This window comes from Paramormyrops kingsleyae, chromosome 2 (assembly GCF_048594095.1).
Source record: "Paramormyrops kingsleyae isolate MSU_618 chromosome 2, PKINGS_0.4, whole genome shotgun sequence".
Classification (NCBI taxonomy): domain Eukaryota; kingdom Metazoa; phylum Chordata; class Actinopteri; order Osteoglossiformes; family Mormyridae; genus Paramormyrops; species Paramormyrops kingsleyae.
The window spans coordinates 2,755,725-2,778,997 of record NC_132798.1 but is presented as its reverse complement, the minus strand read 5'-3'; the positions used below and the strand labels follow the sequence as shown (position 1 = coordinate 2,778,997).

Genomic DNA, 23,273 nt, shown 5'->3' with positions numbered 1-23,273 from the left:
AGGTTTGTCATACCACACTCAAGCAAGACTGGACTTCTGGGTCCACCATGAAAAATTTTACCGGCCCACTCCGAAAATGGCCAGTATGCCAGATGGCCAGTCCAGCACTCAGGAACGGCTGAGGAAACAGTCCAGGTTCACTCTACATATCTGACAGGTCATGCACAGGTACTGCATTGTGATCTTGGCTTATTTACTCAGGCCTGGGGGGTATTTTTCATATGTGTATTACTCATTTAGTAATTGTTGACGATTTGGCATGATCCTGGATCTGTCGGTTTTTCAAAACTCTTGCTGGATGTGTTGTCATAGCAGCACATCCAAATCCTCAAACCTGCTCAGAGCAGGTTTGTTAACTTAAACAAGGATTAGCTCACACACTTAATCAGTGTCCGTGCACGGAAATCCATTCAGTCATGGCCTCGCCATTCATGGATGAGCGACCAATTGATATCGTTGTGCAAATTATAAGGAGAAAATTTCATACAGAGAGGGTTTTGTGCGATCGGCAAGATCCTTTATTGCTCCCGGAGGAAATTCTTTTAGAAAGATACCACTTTAGCTGAGGGGGAATATTGTAACTTGAAGATTTATTAGCACTTTATATCCAAAGTCAAACTAGGCAAAGTATATATACATACACACACACACATATATATATGATTTTTTACGTCAACAATTCTTTAAATAGTTATATATCAATATTTACCAGTTTGAAGTATATTCTTGTACTTCACTTTAACCTGTTCCCATGTTCTCATTGTGCTTATGTTTGACTTGGAATTATGACATACTGAATAATAATTAATCTGACACATAGGAAATGATTCATTCAGTAAGTACAATGAACACTACTTCCGCATTTAATTTGTTGGCCACTTTTTGCCAGCTGTCTTTTCTGGTTTGGGCTGCTTTTGCTGTATGTGTTATCCCTTGTGCAAATTAGTTCTTGAAGTTCTTCATATCCTTCTAATGCGCGGTCCTGCTCCGCTTGTGTGAAAAGGTGCACCCTTCTGTTCGTCATTTCATTGCAGCCTATCAAAGACTTGCTGATCAAGTTTTCTAGACTTGATACACATGGGCTTTTCAAGGAGCGCAGATGCGCGCAATCATCTCGGATGAATGGATCCAGCTAGACTAATCTACTACACAGCTGCGTTTGAAAAACCGATTTATCCCAGATGTTTCACTGGCATTAACTCATCCAAGATGACGCATCTGATCTCGGTTGATTTAAGCGACGTACGGAAAATACCCCCCAGGGCTCATCAGAACACCAAACAACTGTGTAACCAGAGAATAAGGGAATTGAGGGCAATGCCTAGTTTAGCATCTTCTGTAAGAATCCTGCTTGAAACCGTATTTTTACAAGACACAATTTCAAATTTTTAAATTGGTTTATGTGTCTATTTTTAGGTTCAAGAAAGTGTCTGAGTCTGGTTGCTTCTGGTTGGTTGCTGAGGAGTTTTAGGTCATAACAGTCTTATACGAGATTGCTGTCACTAGTACGTTAAATCTAGAGTTAAATCTGTGTGAGGGCAGTGGTGCCCTAATGGTTAGGAAAGCAGGATTGTGTTCAGAAGGTTGCTGGTTCAAATCCCTGACCATCAAAGCACCACCCCCATGCAATGCTCCCCAGGTGCTGCATGCTGCAATGTTACAAATGGGTCAAACAAAGAGGACACATTTTTTGTTGTGTGTCAACAATGACAATCACTTTCACTTCATGAATGCATTACAACTGTAAAGCAGGGGCATCAAAATATCCAAGAAAATGTTATTATACCACAGCACTATACTTGTGACACCATGATCTATAAACCACTGGAATGGCTTCAGAAAGACAGCAGAGAACTTTTGCGTAATGGAAGCCAATGATTAAACACAAATGGCAAATTTTATACTAAACCCAGCAAATTTTTGTATCTCACACTGACAATGAGTGATGACAAAGAGCATGAAAAGACTGTCACTGCATAATGGCTAAACAGCTGCATGTACTGTAAGGTAAATGTGTCTAAAAGGAATGTAACTTAATATTTATTCTGTTTACACATGAAACAGGAAAGTGACAGGAAAAAAAAGAAAAAGGAGAAAAATCAAACAGTGTCTGACACAACATTCCAAACATTCAAACTGTGGCTTATGAGACCTCCTGAATATCTTATTTTATGACTTTTTTTTTTTTTTTTGTAAATCCAGTCAGAAGCTTTTTTTTGACATTGCATTAGGGGAAAGTTCTCCATGCCTAAGCAGATATTCTTAGCTATAAAGTTCAGTACAAATGTTACAGAAGTATTTTAATTGGTGTTAAAATCTGAGAAGCATAACTTTTGCAATTTATATTTAAAATTACAGTTATATTCACATTTATACAGCAGATGCAATTGTAAGTCAAGAGCATTGCTCAAGGGACCAAGGGTAAAAATCACACTGGGATTTGAACCAGCGACCTTCTGAGCACAGGTACAGGGTGCTGTACTGAGCTATACAGTGAGAAAATTAGCCAAAATGATTCTGAATTAGTACACCAGCAGAGCTCCTTCAAGGGCCTGAACCTATAACCAGCCAGCACAGAGAAAGATGGCGCTTAAGGACAAAGACACATTACGTAAAAGCTGTCAGTGCAGGTCCCTGGTGGGGACTATCTGCTGTACCCTTGAGAAAGGTACTTAACCTCAACTGTTCCAATGGAATATCCTGCTGAATATATGGGGGGAAGGTGATAAGCTGCTCTTGTTACAAAGCAGCACCGATAAATCTTCCGCACCTCCTTTCGCAGTTTTATCACATGCCTTATTGGATCAAACGCTCCCTCTGCACGGTGCTGTATTCTTATTTTATTCTTCAGAAAAGATTATATATTTTAAACATTTAAGCAGCACTGAGAAAACAATCATAAACCTATTAAATTTAAATGACAGCTTTTTTCATATTGTATTTAACAATTTTCCACATAGATACACTATACATAATTTATATATTGTCTTTTCTTCCATTTCATATAATAGCAAGCATATAGAATAGTGCACAGAATATATATACACACACAAGCATGGCCAAACATATATATGACCTACATGAAAGGTAATTCTACCCTCATATTACTATATAAAATTTGGAAATCACTAGAGCATCCTACCCTGACATTTGTCACGAAACTGTCGATAGGATACAGTCTATGGAATATGGCTGTGCTTACGAAGCACAACTGACATCCCTCTAGGGGATTTAGTTCTTCAGAGGATGACACATCTGTGCACTAGACAGACTGATTGTCTTTATTTTTTTCTTTCTGCAAGGATCTGCAAAATAAAACACTGCAAAAAGAGCTAATCTAATTTAAATCCAGCAACACTCTGCTATACAACTATGGAGGATGAAAAGAGACTTAAAAATAAATTAACCAATTCATAAAATAATCTTTGGCATAGATAGATAGATAGATAATTTACATAAATAAATGAATAAATAAATCTGTAGAATAAATGAATAAATAAGAATTACTTACTTATTAATGACTTATTTATTCATTTGTATGCTAATGAGGCGGGCAGCCCTAACCTTTTCCTAAAGCACTATTGGCCAAACCAGGCAAAAGCAACAGAACTGATCGACTAGTTGTTTTAGCTCGTCTCCAGTCAAACAATGGCTTCCAAAAGGAATCCAGCATCTGTGGTGCTAAGGGAAGTGGCTGAGCAGCTTGAACACTAGATGCCCACATCATTTATAGGAAATCGAAGTAATTGACGTTGTTCCAGCAATACGGCACCGTATGAGAGATGATCGCCGTTTCCGAGCACCTTGTACAGGCTCCCTGAGGTGGCTGACATTAAGTGATGCCAAAGGGGTGGACAGCATACTTATGCGGTTACCAGCATACTTCATACCACACCGCGCGTATGTGTAAATAGTGTCAATTAATATGTGTATTTATTTTGTAAGTAGAAAATGTCGCAACCATTTAATGTTTACCGTGGAATGCGCGCGTTACATTAGCGTGAAAGTGTCGCTGTCCATAAAGAGATTAACTTTCTGTCGTCTTCTATATTAAAATGACTCATGCCCTCACCACAGTAATATTTGCGCTCAGTATGAGGGTCTGCAGCAGCGAAAACATTTTTCACGAATTAGAACGAACACAGCAAATTGTTCTCGCTGAAATGTTCAATTTCGTTTTTTCTGGACGTCGGTTGTAGTATGCGGTTACTGGTTTGGTAGAATGAGAGCCTAAATAATATACAGTAATTGGTGCGCTCAAATAGCGGTTTTACATATAGTCATATGTCACACGTTGTTCATTTTATCTAACAGCACACATCGGTGTTTTGGACAGAGCCCATACATTGATTCAGTTTTTCTGCTAGTTGTCATTAGCCAACAATAATGTCAGCTAGCATTTCTTCTCATGCAAGCAAAGCCAAGATAATGGAGTGCAGACCAGCACAGTCACCTGGGCAACAATGCTTTAAAAAAAATGTTAGGGCCGCCCATCTCATTAACATACAGATGAGAAAGTATGCAAATAAAAAGAATCTGGAAATTTTAAAAATGAATAAATAAATACAGTAATCAAATTTAAATCTACCTTGTCGACGGTTAACCGATTCTTCCAAGTGTTGTAGCTAATGTTCGACATTTTATCCATAGGCAACTTATCACTTACTAACTTCATTACATGAATTACCCAACTTGAAGAACTTTTAAACTTTAAATTTTTAACTTTTAAAAACGACAAGATTTTCCTGTAAGACCACTATCATGTGGTTAATTTTGCTGTAGGGTGATTGAAGACTCCAGATTTACATTAGGAATAGTACTGTATATTTATATAGTTATTGTCTTCTTTAATTACTAACCAAGGGAGTATTTATCTGTGTTACTTTGATCATTTGCAAAGTGAGCATAATCTAATTCTGAAGCTCACCTTGCATCTCTTTCATTTGGCCTCAGAGGTAAGAACATAAGAACATTAGAGAGTTATTGCAAATGAGAAGGAGTTCTACAGTACTTCCCATTAGGATATTTAATATCTAAGTGATGATAAAATTTTATTTTGTGCTGACTTAAATAAATCTAAGATTCATGTCTTAACTACTCTGCTAGGACATTAATCCCAAACCTGCACATTTTGTGCAAAGGAATGTCTTTGCTTTGCTTTAATCTAAACTCAGCCCTAGCTAGTTTTCCTCTGTGGCCTCAGTGTTGATTATGTTGCCACCATTGGGGTTCACCTTGTCTATTTCCTTTCAAGGTTTTCAATATCTGGGCAACTGACAATGTTCAAGTTAGCTTCAGTGCTTCATATCTGTTTTTCTCCATCTTTTCTCCATGTTTCTTATACACGACTAGTGGTTCTCTGTGTTTCATCTAAATCATCAGCAGTGTATATTCCTATCCCCAAGATTATTTTACATTTAGTATTGTGGACACCTTATATCTAAGTGTCTACCCAGTTGAAATAATTATATAAAATAGAGATATTTTTATACCTTCAGCAAATGTAAAAATTGTTATAATTATGCCGGTATCAATGCTATTTGTATGCATTAACAAGAGTAATTGAACAACACGCATAAATTAGCCTTTAAATTTAAATGTGTCAGTAACATCTGACACTGGACATTGGAATCACCTGAAGTTCATCCATGTGAAACAGTGGACATGGGCCTTACCTGAAGCTCATCTGGAAGATCTGGCCCAGGTTGACCTGCTGGCTCTTATTGTTGTATCCATGCAGCATCTCCCCAAAGAGGGTGCTGTTCACAATGGTGTTTTGTCGATGGCAGGAGGGCCTGTCACACATGTCTGTCTGCATCATGCAGGAGCGGCCATCTGGGGCAAGGCGGTACTCCTCCACACACCTGACATTATTACATAATTAGAGGATGGAAGTAATTAACCAGCTTCCACCATTCTTTACTCCTCCACAAAAAAGGCATGTGAGGCCCAGGCAGCACAGAATAGCAAAAAGGCAGAACATAGCGATGAAGTGCAGACCGAGAGCTTTAGACTATTGTGATTCCTCCATTACGCTGTCATTTTCAGCTATAGTCCTGACATATGGTGCCAGAACATTTTCCTGTTGTCAAATAGGGAGTCATGTGTGCTTCATTTCTGAGTTATAGTCTTGACCAAACTCTGATAACTCAGTAAAAAAAAAAAAATCTGAATTAAAAGACAACCATAATAATAATTTAAAAAATTATCACAGACCAAATACAACGGCGTCTATCAGATTCATATGATCTATTCAGTGATGGGCATCTTCAGGCGTCTCTAATTCTGATTATCTATGATTATGTCTGTGTATAGAAAGCATAATATCAGCATAAACCGCTTAGAAGCTTTAGAAGTTTGATTATTAGGTCTCATAATGTCAATGTCAACTACTGGCAACGGCATAGGTAACATTACTTCAGAATGGCTTCTGTCTGGGCCTTCAAAGAATCTTTGATTTATGCAAAATTGCTCTATAAATGACACAAATGTATCAAAAATATATTTATAAATTACACAGATTTGCAAAATGCATTGGGAAAAGTACGGCAGGAAGTCAGATTAAGGAGGCCCCGCTGCACTCACCCACAGAACATGTACACATTGCTGGAGGAGGGGTCATCCGGCAGGGGCAGAACCTGCTGGAGGCACAGCTGCTCACAGCCACCGTTAAAGCCGTCGGAGCAGTCCGTCCCCTTTGAGTAGTCATAGCAACCGGAGCCATCCTTCATAGGCCGCAAGCCCTCAGGACACTGGGATTGGGGAGAGAGGGAGTAGGGGGAGCACGTGCACAGTGGTGTCAGAAAGATCTTCCCCAACTTTTTTTTCCTTTGTTTGTTCTATATTGTTGGGATCACAGAAGCACAGCAAGAAAGGGAGAAGGTGCCTAAAGTGATGTACAGGGTGGGCCAGAAGTACAGTAGGTATACAGTCTTTATTTTACAAAGCAAAGGTTTTATTTTACAAAGTTATTTTTAAAAGTGGATATACAGTACTTATTTCACAAAGTAAATTTTTATTTTACAAAGTTATTTTTAAAAGTACGTATACAGTTTTTATTTTCCAGTACTAATTGGGTTATGTTTAGTCTCTTAGGTGTCCGTCAAGGTTGATACATTCCTGGACCCTGTCTCTGACATTGTGACACCATAGCACACAATCCCGGTTAGCATCAATGTCCACAAATGCCTGCGAGATGAACTCCTTCAATCGATCCACTGTGTGGGGCTTCCTCTCAAAAACCTTCTCCTTTGCGATGTCCTCCCCCAAAAGGTGCATGGCTATCAGGTCAGGTGAACATGGGGGCCAGGAAATTCCGCCACGCCACCCTTCAACTACGTGCCTTACAGATGTGGAGGTGATATACCTTAAATGATAAATGCAAGTTTCTTATGACTATTTTGGGAGGCAAAATGGTTGCTATCGCCTGCTGCGTTCAAACATGCACCGAGCCAAAGTAATGAGACCCCCGGGAGCCGGAGTCCCTCAGAAAGGTCAGGCCCACAGATGCTCAAATGCCGGTGTGCTTTTAGTTGACCATATTCACCCATACTTCATATTCTCATTTCACACCCTCTTCTCATCTATCAGTCCGTGTTTTTCTGTGAAATGTTTTTGTAACGCAGTATGAAAAATAAATTCTTACGATTGGCCGACCTCTTACATGAAGTCCTACTGAAATCCACTTCTGTATGACATGCACTTCTGTCTATTGGATTGTGTGCAGGACAGAGTTTAGCCCATACTGATATTTATATTCTTATATTCCATATGGATTCATTTGGTTCCCCAGTGTGTGACTCATTATCAGCACTCCAGTTCAATAACTTCAGTATATGATTAAAACTGATATTATCACCTAGCCTGCAGACTGAAGTTATCACACTTCAGACACTTATTCATCGGCTCTGCTTCCACGCTTCATTTGGTTCTGGAGTGAAGCCTTGTTTTGTTGCTGCTGCGCTCAGTCTCTCACCAGAGATTCTTTTGTCTTCTGGACCATGTCATATGTAGTAGAACATAATTCTGGTTAGAGATCAGCTATATCCTCAACTAAGGTCATTCCTCTTGCAGGCTCTTATGAAGATTTACCATTCATTTTACAAATCAACTGATAAGACACATAAGGTAAAACTATACATATATGAATAAGTATTCATGCCACTGTAAACTCCCATTCTGAAAACCCACAAATGAATAATAATCAATTAATCTATTATAACTACTTTCAAATGCAGGGTTATAATAGCCTATGCAAGGAAGCACAAGACCAATACACCTTGCTCACACATCCACAGAGGCTAATTTAGAGGGCTCAATAAAAATGTCTTTGGACTGAGGAAGAAAACCAATGGAAAAAAATACAATGACAATAATATGCAGTTGTTGTGATGTATAGCTCAGCACCTATATGTGGCCAGGGGATCGAATGCTATTGCTGCCGGAGTAATCGTATCATCATTGGACCCGTGAGCTTAAACCCCCTTGAGCTTAAGCCCTTACACCCCCAGACCCAGGCCTACTGGATACTGGCTGATCCTGCTCTCTCATCCCAAGCTTTTCTCACTTACAAGCCGTTTTAGATGAAACTATCAGCTACTTAAAGAAATGCTATGATTCAAATAAAAACTTTACAATTGTGGACACCTTGTATGGTCCACGGTCTAATTACGGTCACGTGGTACATAAACCAACCATGTGGGATGAGAAGATGTGTTCATGCATGTATAAGGACAATACAATATAATTACATACTGTCCCTAGACTCTGCTCTGCATGCCAATTGCCATAGCATTCACAAGAGTGTTTATACATGCATATGTATAAAATCGACATTTTCAAAACCATGTAATAAAATACAGAATAAAACTGATTTTCATCAGGGCGTTCCCAGCTGAGACAATCAACATACCAAATCAGTGAATAAGAAGTTACAGAAATGTTATTAAAGTGGAGCATAAATGAGAAATGAGACGATTAATTTGTGCTGTAGCGAGGACAGCTGTTTATTCCTTAGCAGGGACGGTGGTAGGATGGAACAAAGGCAACTGTGTGAGCCTCCAGCATTCCTGGCATGTACAATGAGTATAAAACCTTATTCACTTCATTTGGAGTACAGATTAATGGGAGTGAATACTTTCTGTTCATTTTGTATTTTGCTCACTTTTTATATTTGATGTGACTAGAAAGGAAAATTTCACTTGGAGTCAAAAGGTTGGGAAAAGAGTCTGACAAAGTGCAGTGGTGGGTGACACCTCTCAGCTTTCACTTACTGTACAGTATGCGAGAAAACATGCTTCGGGAGAATCCCGACAAGAGCAGCATCATAGAACACATCTGCAAAACTGCCGTCTGAGCCAGCGCATGAGCGATGACCTCTGATTAGTCCTGCACTGTGATTAGACCCACAATTTAACCACACATTGAAGATTTATAATTATAATCTTAACCGTATCATTTAGTTCAGCACCATAAAATACAGAATTATAATGTGAATGATAATGCGAATAAAAGTTAGCCCCATATTCAGTGATGAACCACATGCATTTTATGGCTATAAATTTCAGGTTACTTCACCCATATGAAGAAAATTAAATATAAAGAACTTGATAATGTTACTATAATGATATTAGGACTCCGTGCCTGTGATCAGATGGTCACTGGTTCAAATCCCAGGCTCGGGAGACTGATTTTACTGCTGGGCCCTTGGGCACGACTCCAGTTATTCCAGGGATTGTTTAATCTTGCTTTCTCAAAAAGAAGTTGCTTTAGATAAAAGCATCTGTTAAATAAATAAAATATACATAAAACTGTCTCATGTTATTCCCATAATTGTGATTATATTTTTAGTTTCTAAATCTTAAATTTCCCATACCGTTGCAGAGCAAACAAGAAAAGCAACAGCGTTCACCAGAGAGGGCAGAAGGAGGGCCTGTGTGCTCCAGTCATCTCTTCTAATTAAGACATCCATCTGCCTTCAGTGGTTTTTCCTTTGTGGGCCAAGCAGAGCACTCCTCAGTGTAAGCAACCAGCAAAATTCACACACTTGATACATCCGTAGGAGGCACTGGCAAGTGCAGATACATTGACTTCATTTAAACTGGCTAACTGGTACCAATTAGCTTTTCTGCCTGTGGAACTCCTGGTCAAAGTAAGATAATAATACAACTTGTATTCAAAACGTGTTCAGGGCTAGAGGACCCAGCCTATTTCAGAAAATGAATTATGGGGGGTGAACTCCCAGTGGCTGCAGCTCATTAATCTTTGTGATTGTCTATTTAATAAGATGGCGATGGAACCATATATCGTATGTTTACGTCTCTCTGTCCTTGTACAAATAGTACAGCATAGTATGTATCACATTGTATGTGGCTTAATAAACTCATAAAACTGTCTGAGATGGAAAAGGTTGAAGAAATATAAAAAATTAGCATTGCAATACCAGTCCAACTGACATTTTGGCAGATTATAAGAACTGTGAGAATTTATCTTCACATAAATTAGAACAATTAAGCTAAAAAATATTGCACTCTGACAAGCTGCACTTGTCAAAATGAGCTAAAATAAAGGGGCCACTATGTCAATAAACACAACTATCTGACAATATGTAACTCAACCAATCAATGTAGGCGTTATTCCGCAATTAACATATAATGGGGGCTACAAAAGATGCAGAGGATGATGGATGGCAAGCAATGTTTAGGTGGTTCCAGTATAAGAAGTCAATATTGCATTCTTGTGGAGTTATTAGGGTACAAAATTGATTGGGCGGCTGATGAGCAGCAGAAAATACAAGTTAAAGTTCTCCAGCAAAGAAACAATAAAGATTTTATAATCACTATTACAATATAGATTATCATTAATGACAGTGTGCTAGAACAATTTGCAAATAAAATTCTTAAAAGGGGTACAGCTCATATATAGTTCCACAGGAGTTTGGACACATTGGGCCTCATTCACCAACCGTTCTTACGAAAAAAACCCCACGTACACACTTTTTTAATGAAGATTCTGACATTCACCACTGTTTTCTTATCTGAATTTGTTCTTAGCTAAGAACAGAATCTACGCACACTCAAGACAATTCGTACGCACATTTGAGTAATGATAGTTTGTTCAAAATAATCGGTTATAGCAGTTTTGTTCATTCTACAGTTCATAAAATTAAAGTATTTCAATAATTTCTAAAAGTAAAATATAAAAAATAATTTTAAAGTGTAAAAACTATTTTCATGGTAGTAACGGCGATCATGCGGATTATAAAAAGGTCTGTTTCTGCGCATTGGCCTTGCTATCAAAATGGCATTTCTTGAAGAGCTTGCCAATCGTGCTCTGAGAAGGGAACGCATGTTTGAAGATTATTAATATTTATTTTGCACACAGCGTTCACAGAGAAGGTGATATTTTTCCATGTATCAGCTTTCTTTTGGGGCTTTATATCCACTGGTTACGCTACTAAATAACGTGTCTATTTGCATTTACCTCCTATACAGTAAGATCCAGTTATAACGGACTTCAAAGGACCTGGCAAAACAGTCCGTTATATCCAGGTTTGCTGTATGCCCAGAACACAGCTACAGGACACCATTTATTCATGCCACACCCCAGCAGACACACTTCAGGTATAAATTATTATATTGTACATGTAGTAATCCAACTTTACCTCAGCAGATGCGTGACTATTAATAATCCCAACTACGTATCTGCGCTGGATATCACCGGCACGCCGCGCGCCTTGTCGGCGGAGCCTGGACGTCAGTTATAGCCGAACAAAACTACAGCTAAAAGCGGCGCTGGGGACTAAATTGTTTGTCCGTTATAAGCGAAATTCCGTTAAATGTAAGTCCGCTATATCCGATACTTTTTCTTCATGTTCTAAAAGGCGCACGGCCGGGACCAGCGGACCTCGTCCGTTATAGATGATATTCCGTTATGAGCGAGACCACTATAACGGGATTTTATTGTATTAATACTTCTACTCCAGCATTACTGAAGTTTTTTTCCTCTTAGTGCCAAGCGGCTCACAACCTGCACGCCTCTTCGCCATTCCTTGCACACGGCACCACAGTCTCATGCCCTTTTATGGGAAATTGCAGGGCGTTTCCCTATGCTATTTAGGACAAACTGGCACGCGCTTTCAGTTACGAAGACGTGGGATTCACCATTCTTAAGAACAAAGGTGCGAACAATTCTGCTACTTAAGAACACGTCATGAATCCAACGTAGTTTGTTCTTTCGCAGGAACAAATTTAAAAGAATTCTTAAGAAAATATTGCTGAATGAGGCCCATTATTATCTGTTTCAACCAGAGATGGAGATGTCAGGTCCAAAGAGTAAAAATCCAGACCGAGATTTTGTTTCAACCAACCAGTTGAGTATAAAGAGTCACAGTCACAGAGTACTCAACTGGTTGGCTGAAACAAAATCTCGGTCTGGATTTTACTCTCTGGACCTGAAATCTCCACCTCTGGTTTCAACTGACATTCCCCAGTGGAACTGACAACTGTACAGACTTTCATATCTATACAAATACTTTTCAATTTCTAGGTAAATGTCAAAAGATTCACTGATATCAAGTAAAAATTACTAATAGCAAATGCAAGTGTTATTATAAAAATGAACTGCTTCTTTGACTAATAATCCATTAATGTAATACCAGAACATAAACAGTGTCACACGGGCACTGTGTTTCTGCCTAAGTATTAATAAAACAAACAAATAAAATGGGATACATTATTCTACTGTTTAGTAATGATATTAAGATAAGCTTTATCAGTATCTGCTATATTGTCATGTCTTATATTTGTATTTAAATCTGCATTCATCGACCAGAGGTTTTATGGCATAACTTATGTGAAAAGCAAAGTGTAAATCTTCCTAATGTCGGTGAAGTATTTTATCCAACTTAAGCTATAAGACTGTATAACTGCCACAGAGAACATGAAGGACTGAGAGACGTCTCTTAATACAGACAGAGTGAGCGATTGGTCGAAAGAGGAGAGGAGTTCCAGCTGATTTCATCCACACTCTGCTGACCCTGCAGTCTCACAGGGTCCTAATGGAAGTTATAACGATTAAAGCGAAGGGAAGAAAAACCTGAGACCATAGAACAAGGCCACTCAGCAGAAAGCTGAAAACCACTTTCACAGATGAAAGGATTCGGTGCAGTTTAATTAAAACACTCCAGAAGTCATCCACCAGACCAAGCTAAATGAAATACTGGTAAGGCAAGTGTGAGCTCTTTCCTTTGTCCACAATGTGATCTGCTTAGGTCACTACTACACACCTATCAACAATAGTGAAAAAATATAATTGAAGAAAACAGGATACTGGAGTAGTACATTTTCCACTGTGTCTCCTGGACAGTTGCACTCATCTGTACTTTGCAATGTACATAGGAGGGTGAATTAAATTCTGGCAGTTGCAACAGACTTTCCATTCAAAGCTCAGTATTACTAAATGGGGGGGAGGTGGTGGCTAAAATGGTTGTCATTTAATATTTCCCGCCTTATATTAAATCAAAAGACAAATACTTTTGTGAAAGCAAAGGGTAGGTAAATGAATTCTTTTTATTGAAAGCTAGATCTAAGTTTACTGCCTTTAATGTATCTATGCCAAGCAACAGCTTATTAGAAAACAAAGATTGTCCCAGGACAAGTCTTGCAATGGACATGTTTGTCCATGTACTGTACGGACAGGTAGACGATCCCTGCTTATTTGTAAGAATATTTGAACTTTAATTAGATTACACAGCATATCATAAAAAGGACTGACAGAAATGCTAGCTTAATTATACATAGCAAGCATTTTTTTTGCTTATCTGGTGATGAATTTGTTATTACATCTGTTTAGTATTGTGATATATTGCTGTCAAATACTGCTAAATATTCAGTAAAGGGTCACAAATGCTTAAAGAGCGCAACAGTGCTCTTTGAAGTGTTCACTGTTTGGACATTGTTATTGCTAGGTAACACAATAAGTCTGTTTTCATGAATGCTACAATGAAAGCAATGAAGACCAAAGCATGAAAACATTTACAAAAGTAAACCATATCTAGCTATCAGCATATTTCATCCTTCATATTCCTTCTCATAAATATTACTTCATTCCCATAAATTTCATTACTTGCTTTATTGTCCTGCACTTATGAATTAGAGGAATGCATTTCTTATTGATATTTACTGAAAAAGCCACTTAGCCTTTCAGCTAATGCCACTCTGGTTTTCATAATCATTCATTCTGTGGACACAGAACAACAGGAAATTTGAAACATGTTAATTCAAACGTCTGCCTGTCTGTTTGTATGTATGTCTATCTATCATAAATTTTCATTTCTAAGAGTTTTATAAAATCTGTACATTCTTGTTCTTGTAACTTAAACTCTGGAAAGTCGCTTGTCGGCAAGGCCTAGAAATAAAGGCCAGAAAATTCCTTTGCAGGGGCCAAAGTTCTATATGGTGGCTGCAATAAAGCAGAGCTACCTTCTGGTTTCCTGGTGTTTCAGAACTTGCAATACACATCATCAAGCAGTAACCCAGGCAGGGACTGTTGTAAGAAAGGGAGGGCGTAAAGAGTAATCCAATTTCCCTGATTTCATATAAATGCAAGATAAAGAAAGGCAGAAAATGGTATAAGAGGAAGTATTACGGATGGCAGGGGAGGAAAGCAGAAGCAGAGCAGTGGTGCTTGGACCAAATGGATGGAACTATGGGCTTTTCCACTGGACCAGGAACCGTACTTTTGGTACTTCAAGTCCCACTCCAAAGTACCGAAGCACCAAAAAAGTACCCCAGCGGGGTAGCACTTTTGGTACTGGAACTTTTGGTACTGGTACGTGACCGGAAGTCAATGGAAAGCGAAAGTACCAAAAGTACCGTACTTGGTGCGGTGGAAAAGCGCCCTTTAATGTGGAGAATCCTCTTTGCTAAGCAGTACATAATAATCTGCTAACCTCATCTGATCTGTTCTTGTGGGTCAGGGTAGAGGCTCCAGCACTGAAATGGGCTCATCCAAAGCAGCCACATGATGGCGTGGATGGGGACGCAAAACACGATTTAGTCCTTAAATGTCCTTATTCATTGATATGAGCAAAGGGGGCACTGAAAAAAAAATCTACCAGCCATCAAGACATTAGTCTTTGTTGGAGAATGACTGGAAGCCAAAAAAAAAATAAGCAGATCATCATATGTCTCTTACAACATATCATAGGACTATATGAAAACATCTCAGGTACGTCCAGAACACCATAAAGAGCAAGCTGAAGCCAGATGTAATCTGCCTCACACCTAATAAAACAGCTCGTCACGCTTGAACAGTCCCATGGGAAGAATACTTAAAGGAGGGACATACAATGAAAGAAAAACAAGAAACTAGTAGACAAATGTCAACAGATGAGGTAGAAAACATGGTGTACTATGACTGAAGTGGGTCACAGAAATTCACAAGCCAATCTGTCAACAAGCTTCTTGGAATTCTTGGCAATTGCTTATTTCATTTAATTTAGGCCATGAAAACAAAAAAAAATGCACCAAGTTACCTGACATATCATAGAAAGAGTGGAATAAACACTTCAATTTCTCCTTCCTTGTTTATGTGATAACAGATACAATCGCTTTCAATAGGGCTGCCGTGGCTGCAAGTCATTTCTTCCCAGCACCAATATTTAAACATACATACAACAGCCTGAATTCTGTTATTTATTTGTCTGCCATTTTACACCTTATGAACATTATGACAGGTCTGGCTGAGGAAGGAAGGAAACGTATTCTGCTGGAAATCACTAAATCCAGTGAGTTCACCTGCTGAAATACACAGGGTTATATCTATAGGAATGTGCACAGCATAGTCTGATTCTGTCACTGAAAGTGATACAGAGCAGAAAAACAGAAACTCTAAAGACAACAAGAATACAATGACCTAAATGTCATCCTTTCTGAGAGGAAAAAAACAATTCTGATTACATTGGCTGGTAATAAATAAATACACTTTATCAGTATCCGTTTATCCAGGTTAAATATTTTATCACTTCAAGGCAATTCGTATGCTTCATGTAATCAATCATTTTATTTTAGGGCTTTTGTTAATCTCCAATCATTCTTGATTTAATAGGAAAATAAAATCTTAGAGTAGGAAATATTGGATATCTTTGTCTCTTGAGGAATATTAACACGAGATCATATCCTGTTGTCGATTCATCAAAATATATTGTATGCTAGGCAGCCACCCTGGTATAAATGCCTGGGAAAAGTGCACATCTAATCATTAACCATTTAAGCAAACACTACCAGAGTTATGAAAAAATACATAATCTTGAAAGTTTTTAAAAAAATCTATTAAATTTTGGAACTAACATATGTTTAATGTTACAAACCAAAATGCTCTGTGAACAGCTGAGAGGGGTCTGGCTGCAAACCTCACCTGTGAGTAATCCTCACCTGTGAGTAATCCTCACCTGTGAGTAATCCTCCCCTGTCAGTACATCTGGAACAACTGGGCAAAAATACTTGCTCTGACATGTGAGAATTAAAATTAAGTTTATCCTCTGCTTCATATTTAATAAATATCCCAGTTACAAAGAAATTTTATTAGCCAGTAAAAAACGAATTTTACAAATATTGACGTTGCTTTCAGAAGAAATTGTGCAAATATTAATAACAGACAGAATATATCGCTAAATATGGATATGCTTGGCATCTGGTAGTCAAACTGCAATACAATGCATTATTATTCTTATTAATGCTTGATAATCCTACGTTTAAATTCTCTAATGAATGTTTGCCTATATTCTCGTATCTATGTGCAAAAGTCTTAGGCAATGAAAAGCTACTTCTCTGAGTAGTAAGTGTATATTTTTGCAGGAAAAAAATGAAAAACTGGGAGACGTCTCTTAAAACAGACAGATTGAGCGATTGGTCAGAAAAAAATGCAATCTAACATTAGGGCAAATGCAAACAGTAACAATAAAAACTAACAAGAATTCCTTCTATTATTTCAGCTAATGCTATTCTGGTTTCCGTAATAATTCATTCTGATGACACAGAACAACAGGAAATTTTAAACATGTTAATTCAAAAGTCTGTTTGTATGTATGTATGTATGTCTATCTATCATTAATTTTCATTTCTGAGATTTTTTGAAACATGGAAAAGTCTGTCTGTTTGTCTATCTACTGATATGTCGTTGGACGGCTAGATGAACACCGTTTCAGTTCCCAAACCTCTCCTCAGGGGCACCTCAGCCATTTCATGTATACATACAATTTCATCACCATCTCAATTTTAACTTTGCTGACTAAATAACCAGGAATTGATTAGCCAAACATGGTATGCTAGTGGTCGAATGTATTATTATTATTATTATGAGTATAATAGACAGAATGACACTGAATTTTTGAATTACTCAATTTGCCTAACATCATTGTACAGTATAGTGCTGCTTAACAGCTCCCGGGGTACTGGCAGGTACTCCGTCTTAGTACTCTGGTTTCATTCCACATGCTGATTGGTGACTCTGCATTGCTTATGACATGTGACTGAGAGTGAATGTGTGAGTGAGAGGTGACTGACTTGAGTCCAATGCAGGGTGTAGGGCTCCCTTCTGTGATGCAAATGAGTGATAATTGAAAATGAATTGATATATAGATGCATGGATGGATGGAATAAACAATAACAAAAACTCAACAAGCATTTTTAGCAAAGAAGTAAAGGTGCACCATTGATTAAATAAGCAGCAGTAAGATGTACAGTACAGCTGAATGAATTAATAAACTGAAACCAAAAGAAATATAAATAAATGTTGAGGAACAACATTTCATATAAAACTAAAGGAAACAAAAGATATTTTGACAATACTGCAGTGATTACTGGTACCAGATAAATGTGCATAATTTTTCTCTTAGAATGATTGGTTTTAATTGAAACAATAATGGTGTCAGATGCCATTTAAAGGAGATTGTAATGCCACAGCTATGGCAGGCAAACCATCCACTAGGAGGCACTCTAAGCCACAGACATGTGCTTTTCATTGTAAACATACATCAAGTTGTATTTCGAAAACCAGTGAAGCCATATAAAAACAGATATATAGACCATTTATAATTTATAAGCAAAACAGCATAGAATGTGTATTTGTATTCTTGCAATAAATGTCAAAAATATTTTCATTCAAAGACCCTAGCCTGAAAATACAATCCTTAGGCAAAGGATGAAAACACATTTGAAAAGAAATGAATTCCACAATTAAAAAAAAAAAAAAAAATCTAAAGCATCTTTCTGAATCAGTTACCCCAATCAGTCAATCAGTCCATTTGCAGCCACGCAGACAGGTAGAAATGCCCTTTAAACAGATTCGGGGTTCTGATTAGAACACCTTTTTTTCCCCTAAGTATTTCATGTTTCATTATTATTGTTTGTTTTATTGTTCCCAATGGATTGTGTTTCAAATGCATCTTTCCACAACTGAATGCTGATATGTTCAATGTGTTAAAAATTTCATCTTATTCAGAAATCAAAGCCCCCTGGAGGATAAGAAATGCTCTAGATTAACTGATGATCACCTAAGATATTAAATGAAAATTCACATTTTGCTGACATATGCTCATTAATGTCATATAATACATATGACTGATTATGTGGCATATATATTTGATCTACAATTATAATACAGGCAGATGTTAGCATGTTTCCTAAACGCGAGTTGGATTAAAGCTACGTAATTGGTAAATAGGGGAAATTTGTCTACATAGGCTAAAATTTTAATTGGTTTATAAATTACTCTCTGACATGTTTATGTTAAGCAAAGTTTAGTAATACGTGTGAACATGCTAATCCACAGAGGGATACACCTGTTCTCTTTCTGAATTGTTAACTTTTTTTTATTGGTATAACAAAAAACTGATCTGAATCTGAAATAAGTTCTAGATATCTGCGATATGGCTGCGTTGATTCATATTTATTCATATTTATTAATTAATCAATCAAATTTGGAAAGAAATTGGACAAAAAGCAATAGGCCTAATTCAGTTACACTTAAGTTAGCTAAGGTTCTGTTAGTTTCCTGTACAAAATATATGACATGATAATTGTAATGGTTATTGGTCTGCTTAGGTTTTGTTTGGTCTGCTCCTAACCCTCTTTTTCATGAGCAATTTTATTTTTATTGTACAGTTTTGCATAATGCAAGGTTTTACAGAATCTTATCTATCACATTATAGCAGAAATGCCTGCACTTCTTAATTTAATGCAACATTGAGTATGTCAGAGTAATATACTGAAAGAAAACACAGTATATTATGTATGCATTTAGTTTTTAGTTGCTTACTTTGTGATAGTGTCATAAAAGGTCTTGTTTTATGTACAATGTACCGATATTCAGTTGTGGCTGAAAAGTGCAGAAGTATTGCCTTGGTGGACTGGTTCTCTGAGAATTAATAGAATAATGCAATTCACATCAAAGCACAAACTATAAAAACATCAGTGAAAAATGGTATTCATCTCAAAATTGAAAGTAAATCTCACACAAAACAGCACTGCAAATATGCCTTTGGACTGCTATAATAACCTAATGGACATTTAGAGATCGGTATGGTTCTATTAAATATGCAATCCCTTAATGGCACATATGCTTTTCACACTGAAAACTCTGTTTCAGCCGAAAACATCATGGAATAATGTGACATTGAGCCCTGCTTTTCACACAAAGGCCTAAATGCTGCCGTATGCCTAAACACAGCAATGCCAAACACTGGCACAAGGACTATTTTATACTTTTAGGCAAGTATCTTCATCACCTAGAAGAAATGGAATGAAATTTAAGGTCAGGAGGATTTTATAAAACTTTTTTTTTGTCAATTTTTCACTAAGGCTAAATTGCTTTGACTCTAAGAAAACATAACTGTCCATCACTCTCCCTGACAGGTTCGTTTATAGACTCAATCCATAATAAGATGGAGAATTTCAGGTTCACCCCAGTGATTCAGCTGTCAGTCACTAAGAACATCAGTAACATTCATTTGATTGCTTTATGACTTGCACCCACCCACATGCCAAGCTCATACTGCATTGATACAGTTTTTTTCTACATCTCTTCATTCAAAGACTAAAAACCTTCATTGTCAGGCAGTAATATTACAATCCAAGGTAGATTAAATTCATGAAAGACAAATGAATCATTGGCGAGAGCACAGATAATAGCACAATACATTTGAAAACGCTGCTTTCTAAGGATTCATGAAGTGCAGTTAAGGTCTTTGGTAATGATTTTGCATATATGCAGCTGTTACTCTTTACATAGCCAGAAGCAATGCTGTAACTCTGCTAATCTGAGAATACTGTAGCTACTGAAAATAAGATCTGCTTGGGGTGGCATGCAATAGGCTCAGAAAGTCACAATCCCTATCAACTCCGGGGATGTTGGCTGGTATCCGGACTGAGTCTCCACTCTCATTCCAGTGCTTGCATGAATGTTTGACTAGAAACCAACTCAATGTGGCCAATTGTAACTGGCAGTGAATGTTTGTGTGCACATTGGCAGACAGATTGGAACCTTTCTGCTTCTTCTTCCCTTACCTGTTCACACTTCCCTAAGTTCAGAATCACCATGACACAAACTGTATATACCGTTACTGAAAAATATGGACAGCTGGGGAACGTGACAGTATTCAAGCCAAAACTCCACAAGCATCTTAAGGGAGGAATTAACCATGAGAGATAAGTCACCGTATTTCAGCAGCAAAACACCTGCATAAATATACTAAGCAAGAAAGGAATTATTTTTAAAGTGAAGAAGAATCTTATAAACTTCAGTACAAAAACAAAGTTATATATTCAACTTTCTTTTAAACTGAAGAGTGATGATTATTTGTACCCTCAGATGTATTGTAGTTTCTTTTCAGGGTAATTAATTTTGATTAAAACTAAAAATGGTGGCAGATGTTTCTCAAATGAGATTCGAAAGCGACAGCTGGCGTACGAGAACTCCATATGTAATCATATACAATTTTTGCTCTTTGGGTAGCCATGTATGGAGACTGTCCCAGCAATAAATAAAGCATACATGCAGGAAATAACCAATTATTAACAGTTTATGATACACTGAATATAAAAACTCAATACACCCTTATTGAAATTGCAGGTTTTTGTAATGTAGAGTTTAGATTCTCTGCCCGAGCCCGAGCCCGAGCCCAGACCCGACCCGACCCGACCCGGTTCCTGCCACTATCTTCGGGCCGGGCCGGGCCGGGCCGGGCCGGGCGGGGCCATGATCAAGCATTTGTGTGTGTTTTTTTTTTTTTTAAATCATTACTTAATTAGCCTAATTGGGTGGAGAGCTATGCCATAATTATAAATGTAGCTCCCTCCCGTAAGACACGAGCACAAGAGTCCTTTGCATTTAACTGAGCCGACGGTTTATTCGAAAGACAGTGGCTTCGTTATTATCACCATCATGGCAGACGTGAGAACTAAATACAGATACGGAAACACAAAATCAAGCACATTTACTTACAATATTAGCTAACAAACATTGAAATTCAAATGAAATATAAACATAAATAACAATAAAGACAGCTTAGAGAATTCATATACAGTTAACACGAACCTCAGTTAGCATTTACATTTACATGGCTAAATACAACAAACTTAACTAAAACTTAATTAACACATACCTCGTTGGCTGCTTACGGAAGGATTTAACCTTTTTCTTAACCCTTTACTTAAAGTTCGATGCCGAGCACACAAACTGGTTCCAGCAGCAAGCGAACTGGATAAGTGAAAACGTGCTTTTCTTCTAAACGTGTCTCAAAAATCCATTCTGAATAAACAAACAATGCAGTTTACATACTTCGTCCTTGTTGCATTTTTCATTAAGATAAATCTAAACTAATTTCTGTAGTTCAAACAACTTAGAATTGTAGTTGAGAACGTCTGTTACAACGGCTCACGTATTAAAAAATAGTCGGGTTTAAATCGGGCTCGGGCTCATAATTACAGTTAATGTGTCGGACCGGGTCGGGCTCGGACACAAGGTGCACGGGCTCGGGTAGGGTCGGGTTTAATTTTTTGGGCCCGATCTAAGCTCTATTGTAATGTAAAACCAGAAGTCTAGATAAAACATGTCAGACGGTCAAAAAATATATTCACTCCAAAGGATGTGGAAAAAATTGAGCCATGTGAAAAAGAATATACACCCTATTTCTGTTCTGTGGTTTTAAGTATCAGGACATAATTTAAAAACAATAGTAATAAAAAAATAATTTGGTCCTTACCGGGTTCAACAATTATTTACATCTAACCTCAGGTGTAAAACACACAACACATTCCACCATGTTATTATTTATTTAACAAAAATGAAGCCAAGAATTACACCCCATGATTCAATAGCTTTAGCAGCAATAACTGGAAGTAATCATTTTCTGTATGACTTTATCAGTCTCTCATGCCATTGTGCAGGAATTTTTTCCTGCTCATCTTTACAGCATAGCTTCAGTTCACTGAGGTTTGAGGCCATTCGTTTACGCACAGCTCTCTGAAGGTCCCACCACAGACCCCAGTCAGGTGGAGGTCTGGACTTTGACTGGGCCATTGCAACACCATGATTCTTTTTTCTTTTTCACCCATACTGTTGTTGATTTGCTGGTTCGCTTGAGATCATTGTCCATTGCATGACTCCAAATCCTCATCCCTCCACCACTGTGCTAGACAGACTTTGGTCCCGTCTGTTCTAGAGGTTTTGCACTTTGCTCAGATGTGACTTTGCAAACCTAAGCCTGCCATGTTCTTTTTAGAGAGAAGATGCTTTCTCCTGGCAACCCTTCCAAACAAGCTACACTTGTTCAGTCTTTTTATAATTGTACTGTTATGCACTTTAATAGTTAAGTGAGGCCTGTAGAGGCTGAGATGTAGCTCTTGGGTTTTTTGCAGCTTCTCTGAGCATTGCATGGTCTGACCTTGGGGTGAATTTGCTGACATCCACTCCTAGGAAGATTGGCAGCAGTGTTGAATGTTTTCCGCTTGTGAATAATCTTTCTCAGTATAGAATGATGGACTTCAAATTGTTTGGAAATGGCCTTATAACCATTCCCAGATTGTTGGGCAGCAACACTTGCTTTTCTATGATAATTGCTGATGTCTTTTCTCCTTGGCATTGTGTTAACACACACCTGAATGCTCCAGACCAGCAAACTGTCAAGTGCATTTGATTAGCAGAATTTGACTGTTATTTACCCTCTTAATTCCTATGGATGCAGTACTTAATTTATCACATACTGCTTCTGCATT

General features: G+C 37.8%; 1 protein-coding gene across 10 annotated transcripts in view; it reads right to left on the bottom strand.

Annotated features, from left to right (window-relative positions):
* Positions 1 to 23,273, bottom strand: part of LOC111842706 (astrotactin-2-like) — a 226,399-nt gene that overhangs the window by 63,040 nt on the left and 140,086 nt on the right. For 8 of the 10 annotated variants that reach the window (XR_011984366.1, XR_011984368.1, XR_002837973.2 and 5 more), the window contains 2 exons: positions 6,586 to 6,752; positions 5,676 to 5,864 (listed from right to left, as the gene is read on the bottom strand). Coding sequence is in view for 5 of the 10 variants with exons in the window: in XM_023809608.2 (XP_023665376.1) it covers positions 5,676 to 5,864; positions 6,586 to 6,752 (356 nt within the window). In the remaining 5 variants the exon portion in view is untranslated. Of the gene's footprint in view, positions 1 to 5,675; positions 5,865 to 6,585; positions 6,753 to 11,662; positions 12,044 to 21,661; positions 22,230 to 23,273 lie in introns of those variants that run through there. The other 2 variants (XM_072703504.1, XM_023809611.2) reach the window with 2 other exon arrangements.